Source organism: Amblyomma mixtum, chromosome 3 (genome assembly GCF_055824585.1).
Source record: "Amblyomma mixtum isolate Tamu chromosome 3, ASM5582458v1, whole genome shotgun sequence".
Taxonomy (NCBI): Eukaryota; Metazoa; Arthropoda; class Arachnida; order Ixodida; family Ixodidae; genus Amblyomma; species Amblyomma mixtum.
In genome coordinates, this window is record NC_143014.1 from 295,653,979 (window position 1) to 295,668,465 (window position 14,487).

Consider the following 14,487-nt stretch of genomic DNA (forward strand, 5'->3'; position numbering starts at 1 on the left):
AAATCCGCCGCCGCAAAGCACACCAGCGTCCTGTAGCGCCACCTGTCGTCTTCATCGCTAATCTGAGCAGCCTTTCCCACCCCGGCCGTCACACTACCCCCTACAGCCACCATAGTTCGCCGTTGTCGCAAGTCTCGCCACCGTTCTCGGTTGCGGTGCAACGAACGAAGTGACGCGGTGATCCGGCTAAACTTTATTATTCTCGTAAATAATAAGCCCTGGGATACGGGAACGTCATAAATGAATCCTCCTTGAGGATCGCGGGCCTGTACCGAGTTGCTGGTAGGAGTAATAACTGCGATACTAGCTAGTTTTACGTTCGCAGCCGCGCAGCAGCTGCCGCCGTTGCAGCGCGAGTGACCCGATCTGCTTGGCCAGTTCCGCTGCGAAGGCATCGCTGAAATCGATCGTATATATTTCTTTTAATATGAAACAATGAGGTTGTGAGTAAGGCAGCGCCATAAGTAGAGCATTCATTATAGCGTTGGTCAATTCAAAAGCGCCGTCCACTGTGGCTTCGATACGAAACAAGTTCGGCCTAGCGACGACTAGGGAGTAGAGAACGCCGTCGTCCGCCGCGCTCGCGGGCGGCATCATTGCGGTAAGCTCGCGGAATCTGGTGCTGCAAGCGTTCCGAAGGGACCGGACATTTTTCGGCGTGAGCGTAACGGCGGTAAAATGCGTAGCTTGAGCGCCGCGGGGTGTACGCTGTTGTCGCGCTATCGGACGAGATCGAAGGCCGCGCAAAAGCGCCGTCGCGCAGCACTATACACACTGCATATTTTGATGCGTTGCTCCTGGAACGTGATTTAGTGCGAAGAAAGTACGTTCTTGAAATGGGCCAGCTCTTGGGCTTTTCGCACTCTACTTTCTCGGTTATAGACCTAAGCCGAGATCGCCGAGATCGATAACCGCGGGTAGCGCGCCCGTGTGATAAGGGTTGTCTGCCTGCGACTTGTTTGCGTTTTCGGTGCTCAAATTTTTTTTTAATTTACCCCGCGTAATGGTCGCACCCCTAAATTTGCGTCACTCTTTTGAAAAAAAAAACAAAACAAAACAAGTGCGCTTATTATGCGAGTAAATACGGTAATTAGGGCCATTGCAGCTGTGCCAAAAAACGATTCCTGGGGCACATGTTTTTCATGGAAGTCCAGATTTCATCTTTCAGGTTTGGTGCTGCTCCTGAGCACTTCATTCTGGAGCAGTTCTGCTCCGATGTTCCCGACAGTGTGCTTGCAAACGCGAAAACAGTCGTTATGCATGGAAATGCGAAAAAGTCATTGCCATGCTATTGCTCATATGAAAATCAGGCACCTGTTGCCCACTTTATAACCTAATAAATTTTCCAAGATGCAAATAGTTCTTGACAGTTTTTGCTTTAATTTGAATTTTCGAATCATTGTAATGTTTTTTCCGGTCCTATATAGTTTCAATTAATGAGCTTTTGCTATAACAATCTGGGATGACTGAAGAGTAACTAAGTTTGATGGGTTACATGTTGCTTCCTCTCGGGCATTGCAGCTGAGCTGGCTGGCCACATTGTGGACATGCACATCAATCTGCTGCACAAGTGCCAGATCTGCCCAATGGCCTTTGTGAGCCTGGAGAGCTTCCAGACGCATCGCCAGACGGCCCATCCCAAGCACCTGTGTACCCACTGGTGGGTCGTCTTCAAGTGTCCGCTGTGCCAGGCCGTCTTTGCCTCGGCCGAGCTGCTGGCCCAGCATGCCACTGTTCACCTGGACCAGTGTGGACGCTCCCTGTTCAAGTGCGCCTCGTGCGACTCTCTACAGCCAACGCGTGCCACCCTGGTCGCCCATGTGTGCAAGTTACACCACGACAGGCACCAGGCAACGACGTGGGGCAAGGAAGAGGAGCCGCTTCTGCCCAGCTTGGGTGCAAAGCAGGTGCTGATGACTCCACGTTCTAGTGTTTTGTTTTCGGGACCATGTCATTTTTTTGTGGGTGCTGTGAATAGAAAGAGGTGTTAGTAGTAGACCACCTTATTTCTGTTCTACCTGCTTTTTGGCAGTGCACTCATGAATGTACCCACTCCATTATTGTTTTAGTGCCTCGGCTCACTGTGCTAAGCTTGCCTGATGACAACTGCTATATAAGCTCCATAGCATGACTCTCGTAGAGCTCTTGCTGTAAAGAAGGGAGATACTCTGTCAAGCGGAAATATACTGCATTTACTCGCTTAATGAACCCACTCTTTTTCCCAGAAAAGTAGGGATCAATTTGAGAGAAGGGTTTATTACGCGAGGAAAAAAAAACATTCGGCAGGTTTTTTTTGTTAGTCAATGTTTCATAACATGCGACTGCCCGCCCATGCATCTGCCCGTCCATGCATCTGCCCGTCCACCCGTTCATCATCAACAAAAGTGCACAGTCGACAAGTTGCGTTTTTGCATCGCTTGCGTTCGTGTCACTGGTGTTTAGCAATGTTTGCTTCAAAAGGTGTTAGCTGTATCTTGGCACATCTGACAATTTTGTGATAGTCAGTGCTGAATGTGAGTCTCAGCGATATAAAGCAAACGTGCTGAACACTGGTCCTGAAGGTAAGGTGCATGTTTTTTAAACTAAATTCTTTATGACAAAAAGGGGAGTGGCAGCGGGATAAAGCGATAAAGGTCAAATATGCAAATGGGTTCATTACACGAGTAAATACGGTATGCAAAGCTGGAAAAGTGCTCATTGAGCTGCTAGCATACGCAGGTGAAATTATCTAACACATTTTTTCTGCCCAGTTCAGTCACGCAAACATGTCCAACACTTTGCAACCTCATGCTCAAAGCTTGCTCAATCTCATGTTTGTTGCTTCTATTATGCTAGTCCACCACATCATCTGCCTTCCACGTCTCCTCTTGCCTTCCATCTTTGCCTGCCTCGGAGCCTTTTTCTGATGCATCCTGGCTTTTCATTATGTGGCCAAAATATTGGAACTTCTATACAAAGACCTTAAAGAAGAAAATATCTTGCGCGGACCCCTCCAAGCATCTTTGAGCTGCAAGTTGCTGACACATGCTTCACCCACGCACTATAGTGGAGCAAATGTGCATTATTTTTAATATATTTTACTCCACTCCAGTGATGCTCATTTTGGACCCACAGCGTCGAAACATAGTAGTGAATTTTGGCAGCGGATATGAGGTGGCATTGAGATTTGGCGCTGTTCTTCTGGCTGGTTGGGCGTATAGTCTATAACTTGATTCCCTCGCACAGTTGACAGGCAATCATACAATGTGATGCAGCATTTCTCTGTCAGCAGTATGATTTTAATTTTCACCTTTTCAGATTTGGTTTTTAATATTTGTCTTTTAATTGTGTCTTAAAGATTTCGTGCCCTGTAGGGGTACCTTGCTGCCCACCTTCTCTCCCTTTCTCTTGCATTCCTCCATTTGCTGCGATGGCAGTGGCTTTGAAGCATGCGCTTGTTCCTCGGGCTTCCGCTAGGTGTGCGGTTGCAGCACGCCTCCACTCTGCCCACATAACCCTCTGGACATGGTGCTATTGTTGTGCGCATCCTCCTCTCCTTTCACTCTTCGCACTCCTCTGTTCACATTTGCTGTGGTCACAAAATGAATGCAGCAGGCACTCTCACCTGGCTGGGCATTTTAGAACGGTGCGTTCTCACTACAAATTAATGATGTATAACTGAGAGTGCTATTGCAGGGACTCTGTCATTCCTGTCTCACTGAGTATTTTCCTTGCAGGAGAGGTTTTCAGAAGTTATCAACCTGGATGACGATGAAACACCCGACCGTAGTTCCAGCACGAAGACTGTCAACAATTCTGCTGCAAAGGTAAAGAAGAAAGAGGAAGAAAAGCCAGCCAAGGCGTCAGTTATGCCCGGTGACCCTGCAGGAAAGGGCAAGCAGGGGACTGCTAACCAGACCACAGATCAGCCCTCCACTGTCAACAGCATAAAGGTACAGTACCAGCTGGAAAATTAGTGGTGATGTAACACTGTTCAACAGTATTCTTTAATCAAAAATTGGGGTTACTTGGGTTTTCTTCTAGAAAGGGGGATAGTGGTATGCATGCTAAACCAATATTAGTTGGTAGGTTTATGGGTTTAACGTCCCAAAGCGGCACAGGCTATGAGGGACTCCGTTGTGAAAGGCTTCCAATAATTTCGACCGCCTGGGGTTCTTTAACATGCACTGACATTGCACAGTACTCGGGCCTCTAGCATTTTGCCTCCATTGAAATGCGACTGCCGTGGCTGGGGACCATATCTGGTTTACGTTTCATGCCAAATATTTTGCCAAGAGCGTTTCACGTCTGAATGTGCCAGTGCCAAATTTTTTGGCTTGTGACCTCTGCCTTCTGGTTGCAATTGGCAGGCTGCTTCAGCCAAGCAGGAAGAGAAGCCAGCCAACAGCCCCCATATGTGCGCCAAGTGTGGCTTCCAGAGCAGTGACTCATCTGTGTTCCGTGACCACATCAAGGAACACCGGCCGCCCAATCAGGAGACATTCCAGTGCCCTGAATGTGGTCTGTGCTATGTGGTGGCACGTTCTCTCATGAAACACCTGCGTGGAGTGCACAGGGTTGAGGAGACCGGAGTCAAGGGTGGTGCCGTGGCTCCTGGCCCCAACGGCACCGCCGTCAGCGGCCTTCGCTGCTCTGTGTGTTTGGCGACATTTGACACGGAACGGGAACTCAAAAGCCACACACGGACACACGGCATGGCATTCCTTAAGAAATTGAAGGCTAAAGATGGCAGTGTGTGATCAGTGAGGCATATATTTTGTGTGCGAGGGTGAATGGTGAACGAATAAAGTGTTTTTACGTTTACTTCCTGCCAGACGTATCCTTAAAACTGCAGTAGATGCCTGTGTACAAGAGGGGCTTATGTGCACAGTTGGTGCCCAGTAGCAGCATAATCTTGAGATTCAGGTGACCATATGCTCATCTTTTACCTTCGGTTACAGGTAAGCCTTGATAGAATGAATTGGGTAAAATCCGTGCTTCAAAATTTCAATATGTCTCCTGGCATGCGAAGGATCCTCCAAAACATTTACGTGGTGGGCGTTTCGGTATGCAGTCCACTCGAAATCATGGTGCAATTTTTCTTTGTGTTCTTTTCAAACCAGTAATGAAATTTTGCGATGTTGAAAGTTCGGAAAGAGTGAATACCTCTAGGCGATGACTCTCTGATGAGCCCTGCTGGTTTTCTTTGAATGCAGTGCCAAGCATGAAGCTTCTGTATGCGGCCAGTTCTCAATGAAAAGATTATGGACGATCAATGTGACTGATGCAGCAGAGTAATCGTTAGCTTTAGTGTTGTCCCTAGACGGAGCAGCTGCTGATGGGTTCAAAATGTGCGAGCGGGTGGTGTGATCCAGTTCGTCAATCACCACATGACACGCCATAACCCGTGTAAACACTCCCGATCCAATCCAGCAATCAGTGCGACAGGACACGCCAGACCTCCTGTCCACTCCCTCGCCGTTGCCTATTCTTAGTCTTCACTTCACTCTCCCCTACAAATGGAGACGGGATTCACTCCACTTTGCCACTCGTCGCCTCCCGCCTTCTTAATCTTCCATCACCCACTTCCCCTGAGGATGGAGAGGGCAGTGGGCAGGTCACTTTGTGACCTGCCCACTGAGGGCCCAGGTGAACGGACAGACAGATTTTTCCATCACAGCCATCCACTGTAAGGGCCCGTTGACACTTGTTCAAAATTAACGGCGCTTTAGCTTTGGTTAAGCTGAGTGAGAGCGGTAGCTCCACGTGTGCAATTCGTGCGAAGGCGCGCCGTTGTTGCAGACCCTGACGTCACGGCCTAGCGCACGTGAACAACAGATGTGCATTTCGTGCCAGGCGCGCCGGTGCTACTCTCCTTAGGAGGCCGTGACGTCACGGCCTAGCACATGAACACCGCATATGTCGACTTATTCCTAGGTGCGCTGGCGCTCCTTCCATCATGTACTCGGTTAAAGATGGCGTGACATCACGCTCTATCACGTAAACGCTGTGTTTAGGCTCCCCGGCGAGCCCAAAGTCAATCACGTGAGCAAATTTCGGTTGGCCTTGACGTCCCCGGCTTGACTTTGAAATGACCTTGATCTGTCCAATTGCTTGCCGATTGGTCTGACCATTCACCATCCACCGGTTCTGCAAACTTATAAACTGAATGTTTGACCTTGGCTGAGCCTTGAAGGTCATCGGCAACACACGGCGATCTGAGCCCGAGACCTCTAGAAGTGAAGCTACCGCTTCAAAAATCCGGCGAACGAATCTGCTTCGGTCGCAGGATTTTTTGGGCAAGTGTGAACGGGCCCTAATGCGATCGATTGTAACGGCGCAGTGAAAAGCGGTGAGCTGAGGCCCAGAAACTGAATGCTACGGCCGACGCTGCAGAGGCAACGATCCAGCCGTGCATTCACATGCAAGCGAAAACACTCTCGTGATTTCCGCCGCCGCGGCGGTTCGAGCGGCCAGACCGATGAGGTTACCAGTAGAAAATTTTTTCCCGCGCCGCGCTTTTTGTCGCTGAGTTCGCTCAGTCGCTTGCTTATGAAACAGCCTTTAAACTGAAATCGCAGCTGACTGGAAAAATAAAGTTTCTGTGAACTGTGTCTCAGCAACCAAAAAGCAGCAGTCACGTGCTACACATTACTGCAGCGAGATGAGTTCGACGTACCAATACAAAGACCTTAAAAGTGAAAATATCTTGCGCAGACCCCTCCAAGTACGAACACTTCGTCATCTTCGAGCTGCAGGTTGCTGACACGGGCTTCACTCACGCAGTGTAGTGGAACAAATGTGCAGTTATAGCAGTTTGTATGCTTTCATCCGCCATACACACAGCAGCTGACAGTTGCCGTATAATGGCCGGGAACTGGCTGACGCGTGCTCTTCTCTGTTCCCGGCGCATCTGAGGGGTCGACTTTTTCGTGCTGCAAACCTCCTCGCACGAGCAAATGCCGACAGGCCTCTGTAAGGCCGATCCCGCCTGTACTCACACCACCACCAACATCGAGCACGCACCCGTCAACACAGCCGCGTCTGGCTTCCCGAAGTCGTCAGCTACCTGTGCATACCTCTCGCACACAGGTGGGGCAAAATTTAGGCCTTTTAGGGCCGATCTTCACTTGGGTATCGTGGCGGCGGCGCCCGGCCGTGAGTGAGTCGCCCACCCGCGGCAAGATGGCTTCGCCAAACCTGCAACGTGGCTACGACCCGGCCGCCATGGCCTGGTCCGAGGTTCCAGCAGTTCCAGCGCCTAGCTGATAGCCCGGCCTCTGCGCCTATCGAGTTATTCTAGCTAGTGGAACGCCGCTCCCGCAAGCGGAACGCTTCCAAGAAAGCGGACGCCACGTCGCCAGTACTCAACATGGCACAACGCTGCTGCGCGCGCTGCAGCGCTTCACGGTGGGCCCCAGGGACCTGCCCTATAGTAGGATACAACTTAAAAAAACAGCAGTTGCTAACACTGGGCCGCGGTTCGCGGCGTCCTGTATTACTCCGCTGGCCAACCGCAACTGTAAACGAAATCAGCTTTTTAATGCTTGACTATATCAAACAATCCCCATGTCAAAATCCTAGAGCTTATAATCTTTTTCTTGTGCTGAGCTTCTTGTTTTGGTCGCAAGAAACGTTTAAGCGGCGGATTACTTTTTTGTCGTGGAGGAATTCTGTGCGCGGAGGCTGAATGTGGGCGGAGCTTCACTGCAGACTTAAGTTGTATCCGGCTATAGACGCTTTACAGCGGCGTATCATGGGGGCTGCCATCTTTGATCACGTGATCACGCCGCCATTACTCGCCTCCTGACCGTTCGGCGCGCGCCTCGTCGCGACGGCTGCTGCGTCTGATGTTTCGGTTCCGACAGGCAGTGTTTCGGCTGATACGGTTGTAAAGGAGTGGGAAGACGGCACTGTGGTTGGTCCGAAGCTTCGAAGGACCTGTGAGAACCCTCAGTTGATCCCTTTAGGCGTGAAAAAGTGATCGGACTTCATGTCGCGAAGAGCGGCTGAGCTCTCCGCCTGTTCGAGGCAACGGGTGGATCGCCTGAATGCCGCTGAAGGGTTTGCTTAATATTTTTTATTGTTATTATCTAAAACAGCAAGGTTTAATGACCCTGCGGCTGCGCAGGTCGTTGTGTTAATATTGTGTACATGCATGCGGAGACTAGCTGCTCTAAAACGCTCACATACTGCACATCGTACTCATTTGTTTACGACTTGTTAAAGGTTAGTAAGCCTAAAATATTTTCTGTTGGTTTGCTAAATAAGGGAAGGCGACAAAAATAAATAAACAAACAAATGTTACCCAATCATGTAAGCAGTACCATGCATCAAGCAGCCTTCACAAGTTTGCATGCAATCGTTTACAAGGATTCCACGATATAATTGTTTAGCGCGCGCATGACAGAGCGTTCACTACACGAAGTTCACAATTATGTCAGCCTCACATAGTATAAAATTGTGGTACCCTCCATGCTCGATATGCGAACATGAAAATGCTCGAGGTCTCACTCGTTGTAAGTAATCAGCCTAGTAATCACTTCTAGTGACTGTCTCGCATGGACCGCGAGAAAGTGACAACCGCAGTGCACAGCAGCCGTAACACAATTGCTTTATTCCCATTGTGGTCCACAATGGACCGCGATACTTGGAGCGAAGTTCAACTGTAGCACCAAGACGGTGTGTAATACACGAACTGACGGTAAGCGTTGTCCGCTCGCACGGCTATGCACTGCACAATATGCACTAGCGGTATAGGAGCGTAAGTCGTTTTTTTTTTTGTGACGTTTCGGTGGCGGGACAGCTTGTTCATGCGGCTATGTTGCGCACTTAACCTCGCAGATTTTCCAGGATCGAGACCTTTCCTTCTATATTCGCTGTCTAGCGCTGGCGAACGTGTGTGTTGCGTTCGCCCGTTCGGAAAGGGTGGATGTCCAACGGGCGCGAACAGGGGCGTCCTGTTGCATTTCGGTTCCGTGAAGCTCGCAAACGATCGCATCCCGCCCCTTTAATAGTTTGTCGCACTTCTCGTAATCCACAACAGAGCATGTATTTTCTGTTTCCACATTTCCACTGCTGTGTCGCGGCATACACGCCGGCGACTTACGAGGCAAGTAATGACGCCGTGTTCCGAGCGCACCCGTGGCGCCATCTGGTCTCAAACGGAAGAACTGCGCTCTGTAAACGGTCTATAGTAGCACAATATGTTACTGCAACGTTGCAACAACATTGCCAATGTTGTACTATGTTGCGCTAACATTCTTCAACATTAGATAATGTTGCTCCAATGTTACCAAACAACATGCTGATAACATTGCTCTAAAGTGGTCTTTTCACATTGCAGCAATATTGTCAAATGATGAATAAATGTTGAACTGCATACGATGGCATTGCTTCAACATTCATGCTATAGGCTAATTGTCTGCCCTCTCGGGCTATTTCTGAAGCCCAAATAGAAAAGCCGGTACTAGATCACTTCTCCTCACCATGACAGTATTAATTAATTTATTTATTAATTTTTACTTCGAGTGCAAGTTTGAATGTGGTGTGTATGTAAATGGTGAGCAGTGCAAGTGTACTTGCACTCTGTGACACTAAGATAGAGAGATATATTTCTATCTAAAATCTCTTTAACCAGCTGGAATTATTTTGTTTTTCAATAAAATACGCAGACAAAATTAAAACTGCCGAAGAAATTTAGTTCTGGTTTCACTGACGCCCCGCAGTCTAATGGCCATGGAGATCACTATCACAAATCCAAACCGCGGCTACTCGCAGCCGCGCCGAGAGCCAATCCTGCGTCGCGCGCTCATCCATGGAGGAAGAAAAACTAGGAGAGAGTGCGCTCAGCCTCTGCAAGCCATCCTCCTCTGACGCCGCTGCCGAGGGCCCTTTTGCGCACTGACTCATGGGAAATCGGCCCTCCTCCACAGTTACCAGACTGCCAACCAGCGGTGCTTTTTAGTGAACGTCCGGGCTTCGATGTAGCGCAGAAGCGCAGCGCCTGTGTTGCAGCTATAGTGAACTATAGTTGCAGCTTTGGCGGAATGCGTACCGAGTTCGAGGTTGTCTGAAGGCTCCGCGTCTCAACACTTCTGTTAATTACACTCTTGAGTTTTTGGGCGCACTGTAGAAAACTGCAGGTAAACTTTTCATCAAAGGGTGCGGCCGCGACCTCGTCACCGTTCAACTTGTGGGGACGCTTTCGTCCCCTGCGTTCGCTTTCCCTCAACGCGCTAGTTCCCTGTGGTTAGCTCCTCCGCAAAGCACTCCTCTCGGTTCGGTGACTTTCAACTAACAGGGGAGGGCGCTCGCGTCGCAGCGACACCAGCGCCACGGATGGCGTTTTGCTGCGCGCGCGCGGGGGAAAATCTGCTCTCTTCTCCCTGGGTCCCGGATATAGCGTGTGGACGTTCACGCGCAAAGCTCCGCTCTTCGCCGCGGGCGCCTCGTAGTCGGAACTTGCTCCCGCCACCCCGTCCCGTCCGGCCTCGGAGCTTATCCCTTTGCCCTAGCGTGGGCGAACGTTCGCTCGTAGCCGTGCTGGTGAGTCGGACATCCTCGATTCCTCAGTGTATTTTGTTGCTAGCTGGCGTTATTGTTGTTATAGCAATAAATGCCTTGTTTGTGTCAGCCAGTGTGTCGTTCCTTTGTTCCCGCAGAGCACGGCCCGCCGTGGTCGGCGTGCGCTCGGTAGCGTACGCGACCACGGGGTGGGGTCCGCGCGGCTTTGAACTGGCTCAGCCGCGGTTAAACGGGGAGAACGGATATATCTCCCCAATTTAAACCCCACAAACTGTGGTTCATAAAGAGAATGGAGAGGAATTCCTTTCGTCGTTATACACACATACGGAGCGTTTATTTCAGCGCATGCTATAATCGGAGAACTTGGGAGTAGTCGAAGAAAACGAGCCTTTAAAAAAGGGCGCAGTGGCTTCCAGAGCGCTCACGACGGACGGACGTGTTTAACGTGCGCTCCAGCGCGCTGCGCAAGATTCTATTTCTCGGGCAGGCGGACTTCGGCCCGCCTGCCGCTATTCTCGAGGCACAAGTCGCGCCGAATACGCTCGCGCACATACGCGGTTCCGACGTGAAATGCAGCAGTGAAGTATTTCTCTCTCGCTGTCGAGAGAGAGTGCCGGCGGCTTTACGTCTGCTCCTGCGCGGGGTCTCCCGGCCACTGCGCACAGTCACTTACAAAAAAAGTAAACTGTATGTACTACTACATAGCCGCGCGCACGTAGCGTCCTGTCTCGGACTAATCGCGCGCGCGGCACACTGCACTAGCGGCCGGGTGGGGCGCCCGGCCGCATTTACCGTCCGAGGTAGCACCCACGGAGCGTTCGTATCACGCGTGCACTACATGGCGAAGAGCAAGCGGGAAGTCAAGTCCGCCTGCTCGATGAACGCACAGAGGCTCACCATTGTTCTGTCACGGATGCGCGCACTGCCGCGCGGCCACAGGAGCGCTTCGAGACTGTCCAGGATGATTCCCAGTGCCCTGTAGGCCGCGAGCATCTCGCGACGCGGCACTGCAGAAGCGGCACAGCGAAGGAGCATGTGCGCCTATGTCTCCACTGTGCCGCAGTCAGCGCACGCGTCGCTCGGGGATGGTGGCCGCTGCGGCGAGCGAGCAGTTTGTGCTCACCACGGAGTTGTCAGTGAACACAAGCAGATGGAAGCGCAGTTGCTCGTAGAGCGAGAGAACGAAACCGAAATCTGGCTAAGAGCTACCGCTGCCTTGTCACGTGAGGGCCTATTTCCCATGATGCTTTCCACTATATTTTTTATGACTAGGCTTCAAGATTGTGACGTCATACTCCATCCTAGTTTTTTTCTTCCTCCATGCGCTCATCCGAGAACCCGCGTGTCAGCGGCAGTCGTGGCAAGATCTTCGCGTTTTTTGTTCTTTTTTTTATTCGTGAAGTCTGCCTTGAGGCATAAGTTGAGAAAAGGGGGAGTGGAATGTAGGCTACATAAAGTTAAAAGAAGGAGTGTAGACCAGTTTCGGTGAGGTACTCGCATAGGCTGCTGGTGAAGTGATTGTCCATAGTCCACTTCACATAGTCCCCGTCGCGGTTCCACCACAGGCCGACCTCCCTGAGGAGCCGTTTTCTAATAAGGGCCGTCGCTGGGCAAGTCCACAACAGGTGCCGCACATCACAAATGTCCGGTGCAGCGCCGCAGTGAGGGCACCTGTCAGTTGCTGGCAGATATTTATCACCCCACCGATAACGGACAGATGGGGTCAGGGCCGCCCCTGCCCGTATCCGGCGCACTGATACCTCCTCCTGCCGAGTTAGACTACGGGGGAGAGGGTGCGAACACGGAGGAATTAAAGCGCGTGTTCGCTGGCGCAGAGTTGTTCTTCTAGCACAGTTTTTTTGCGGTCGCCGTGCCCGCGCTGCTGTGTTTCGTTGTGGTTTCACTGAAATTCAGCTGAAACAACAAAGGCTTGCCAAGAGGATGACCTCAATGGTGAGTGATTTCTGGACTTCTATTGTTGTGCTGTGACTTGTGTTGGTTGGCACAAAGCCAGTAGTGTATATATGTTACCCATGCCCTTCGTGATAGTTTGATAAAGTGCTACATTCGTTGTATCATGAAGATAATGAAGTGTTCGCTAAGCGAAGTGTCCTTTCGGCAACGACGCCGAAGAACAGCAGAGGCTGTTCTCGACGAACTAGAAAACTGTTTGGCAGTTGTCAGTCTTGATAATGGTCATGGCAGCAGATTGTGCGCAACAGGAGCAGAACAGTATCAAGATGCCTTTTCATCGCATAATGTTATTTTATTCCAGAAGATGGCAAATACGGGCTGGTTGGTACATGTTTTACGAATTGGAAAAACAGCGCAATCAAAGACGAGACACAAGAGAAGGACAAAACACCAGCGATTTTATCCTCTTTATCAGCGCCAGCCGAGGACGCAGTTGAAAGCCGCAGTTCTCACTTGTCGGATTATAGCTCCGCTAGCAGCATCTCTGACATAGAAAGTGCAACGTAAGAGTTGTCGCGGATTTTTGACATAGAGGAGTTGGTAGTTTATGAAGATAGGATGACACTTGAGTCTGGTGCCGCTACTCAATGTCTAGAGTACGACTTGCGCGTGTGGGCAATTAATAGCCTGCTTCTCACCTGCATTCCCTGCTTAAAGTGCTGAAGCCATACCATCCAGAGTTACCCACGGATGCTAGAAAATTACTAAAGACGCAGAGGCATACTGACCCAGCAGTGATGACCGATGGTCATTACCACTACTTGGGAATTTTTCGTTCTCTGGAAGAACATGTGCATGTTCCTTAACGTCTGCACTTTGTGCGAGGGCATTACACCAGTTCTCATGCATTCTACTGGAAGATAGCATAAATCCAGCGGCAGTTTAAGCAAGGAACCAGAATTTATTCTTTCACTCGAAACTGACGCTGCTGCATCATGCCAGTAGTTTAGTCTTTGCCCTCTCATTCCCAATCAGATGTATACTCTTATAACCAACATTTATGGGACTGTGCAGCGATTTGCACCAAGGGTAAGAAAAGTGAAATATTCATTGGTATTCAATCATCCTTCATCATCATCAGCCAGACTATACCCACTGCAGGGCGACAGCCTCTCCCATATTCCCCAAATTAGCCCTTTCCTGTGCTAGCTGCATCCACTTGACCCCTGCACCCATCATCAGTTTGTGATCTAGCTTATGTAGCCCAGGAAGAAACGGCCGTTAGCAACTATGCCTTTCAAATTGTGCACAGCAGTGAGGCTGAAAAAGACTACAGACTGGGCCTGCCCTCTTCGCTCGGTTTACTTTGTCGGCCACCCGCCATGGCACAGTTGAGGGAAGACAAAGGGAGTGATGTGCAACCACCTCCAGCCGCGCCTTCATCTACAAACGCCCTTGTGGTTTTAAGCAATTGAATGGCCGTACCCATGGCTGACACCAGTAGGTCCGCTTGTAAGGCAGGATTCAAGCAAGACAGCAGCACTGGCCATTGCTGTGAGGTGCGGGAATGGGAATTTTTGTTTGTATATTATTTGCTTGCTTTTGAGGAATTTTAGGTGGCATGAATAGTCGATGTCTTTTATGTAATGAATGCATTTTTTAGCCACTTTCAGAACAATTTATTGCTCAGGCTGTTAAAATATGCTCGCGGTGCCAGGGAAGGGCGGTTTTTTTTCCTCACTATTTTGGTTTGAGCCAAGTGACTGGACATAAGTTCTTTGTACAGAGCTGTCCAATGTCTGTGTTCATTGAGGAGTGTAAAAGATTTGTTATTAGACGTGTGCCCACCAAGATGCTTATATTAGGAAATTTTGGTTCTTTCTTTTTTTTTGCAGGGATGCAACTTCGCTTGTGACATCATGAATTAGAAGAGACTATCATCGTGAGCAGCTGGAGGCCACCAGAAGACAAGCATATTTTAGACGTGCTAAATTGTTCAGGCAAATGTTGACAGTACTTTAAATTTGTAGTTTTCCAGGGCAACGGTGCATGACCAAAGAAGGGAAG

General features: G+C 50.0%; 1 protein-coding gene across 6 annotated transcripts in view; it reads left to right on the top strand.

Moving 5' to 3' along the window:
- The window catches only part of LOC149355264 (zinc finger protein 532-like), a 52,376-nt gene extending 47,573 nt beyond the window's left edge, over positions 1–4,803 (top strand). For 5 of the 6 annotated variants that reach the window (XM_089583739.1, XM_089583738.1, XM_089583741.1 and 2 more), the window contains 3 exons: positions 1,522–1,907; positions 3,717–3,932; positions 4,350–4,803. In XM_089583739.1, the coding sequence (XP_089439865.1) occupies positions 1,522–1,907; positions 3,717–3,932; positions 4,350–4,739 (992 nt within the window). In that variant the 3' untranslated portion in view covers positions 4,740–4,803. Of the gene's footprint in view, positions 1–1,521; positions 1,908–3,716; positions 3,933–4,349 lie in introns of those variants that run through there. The other variant, XM_089583743.1, reaches the window with a different exon arrangement.
- Positions 4,804–14,487: the final 9,684 nt, after the last annotated feature.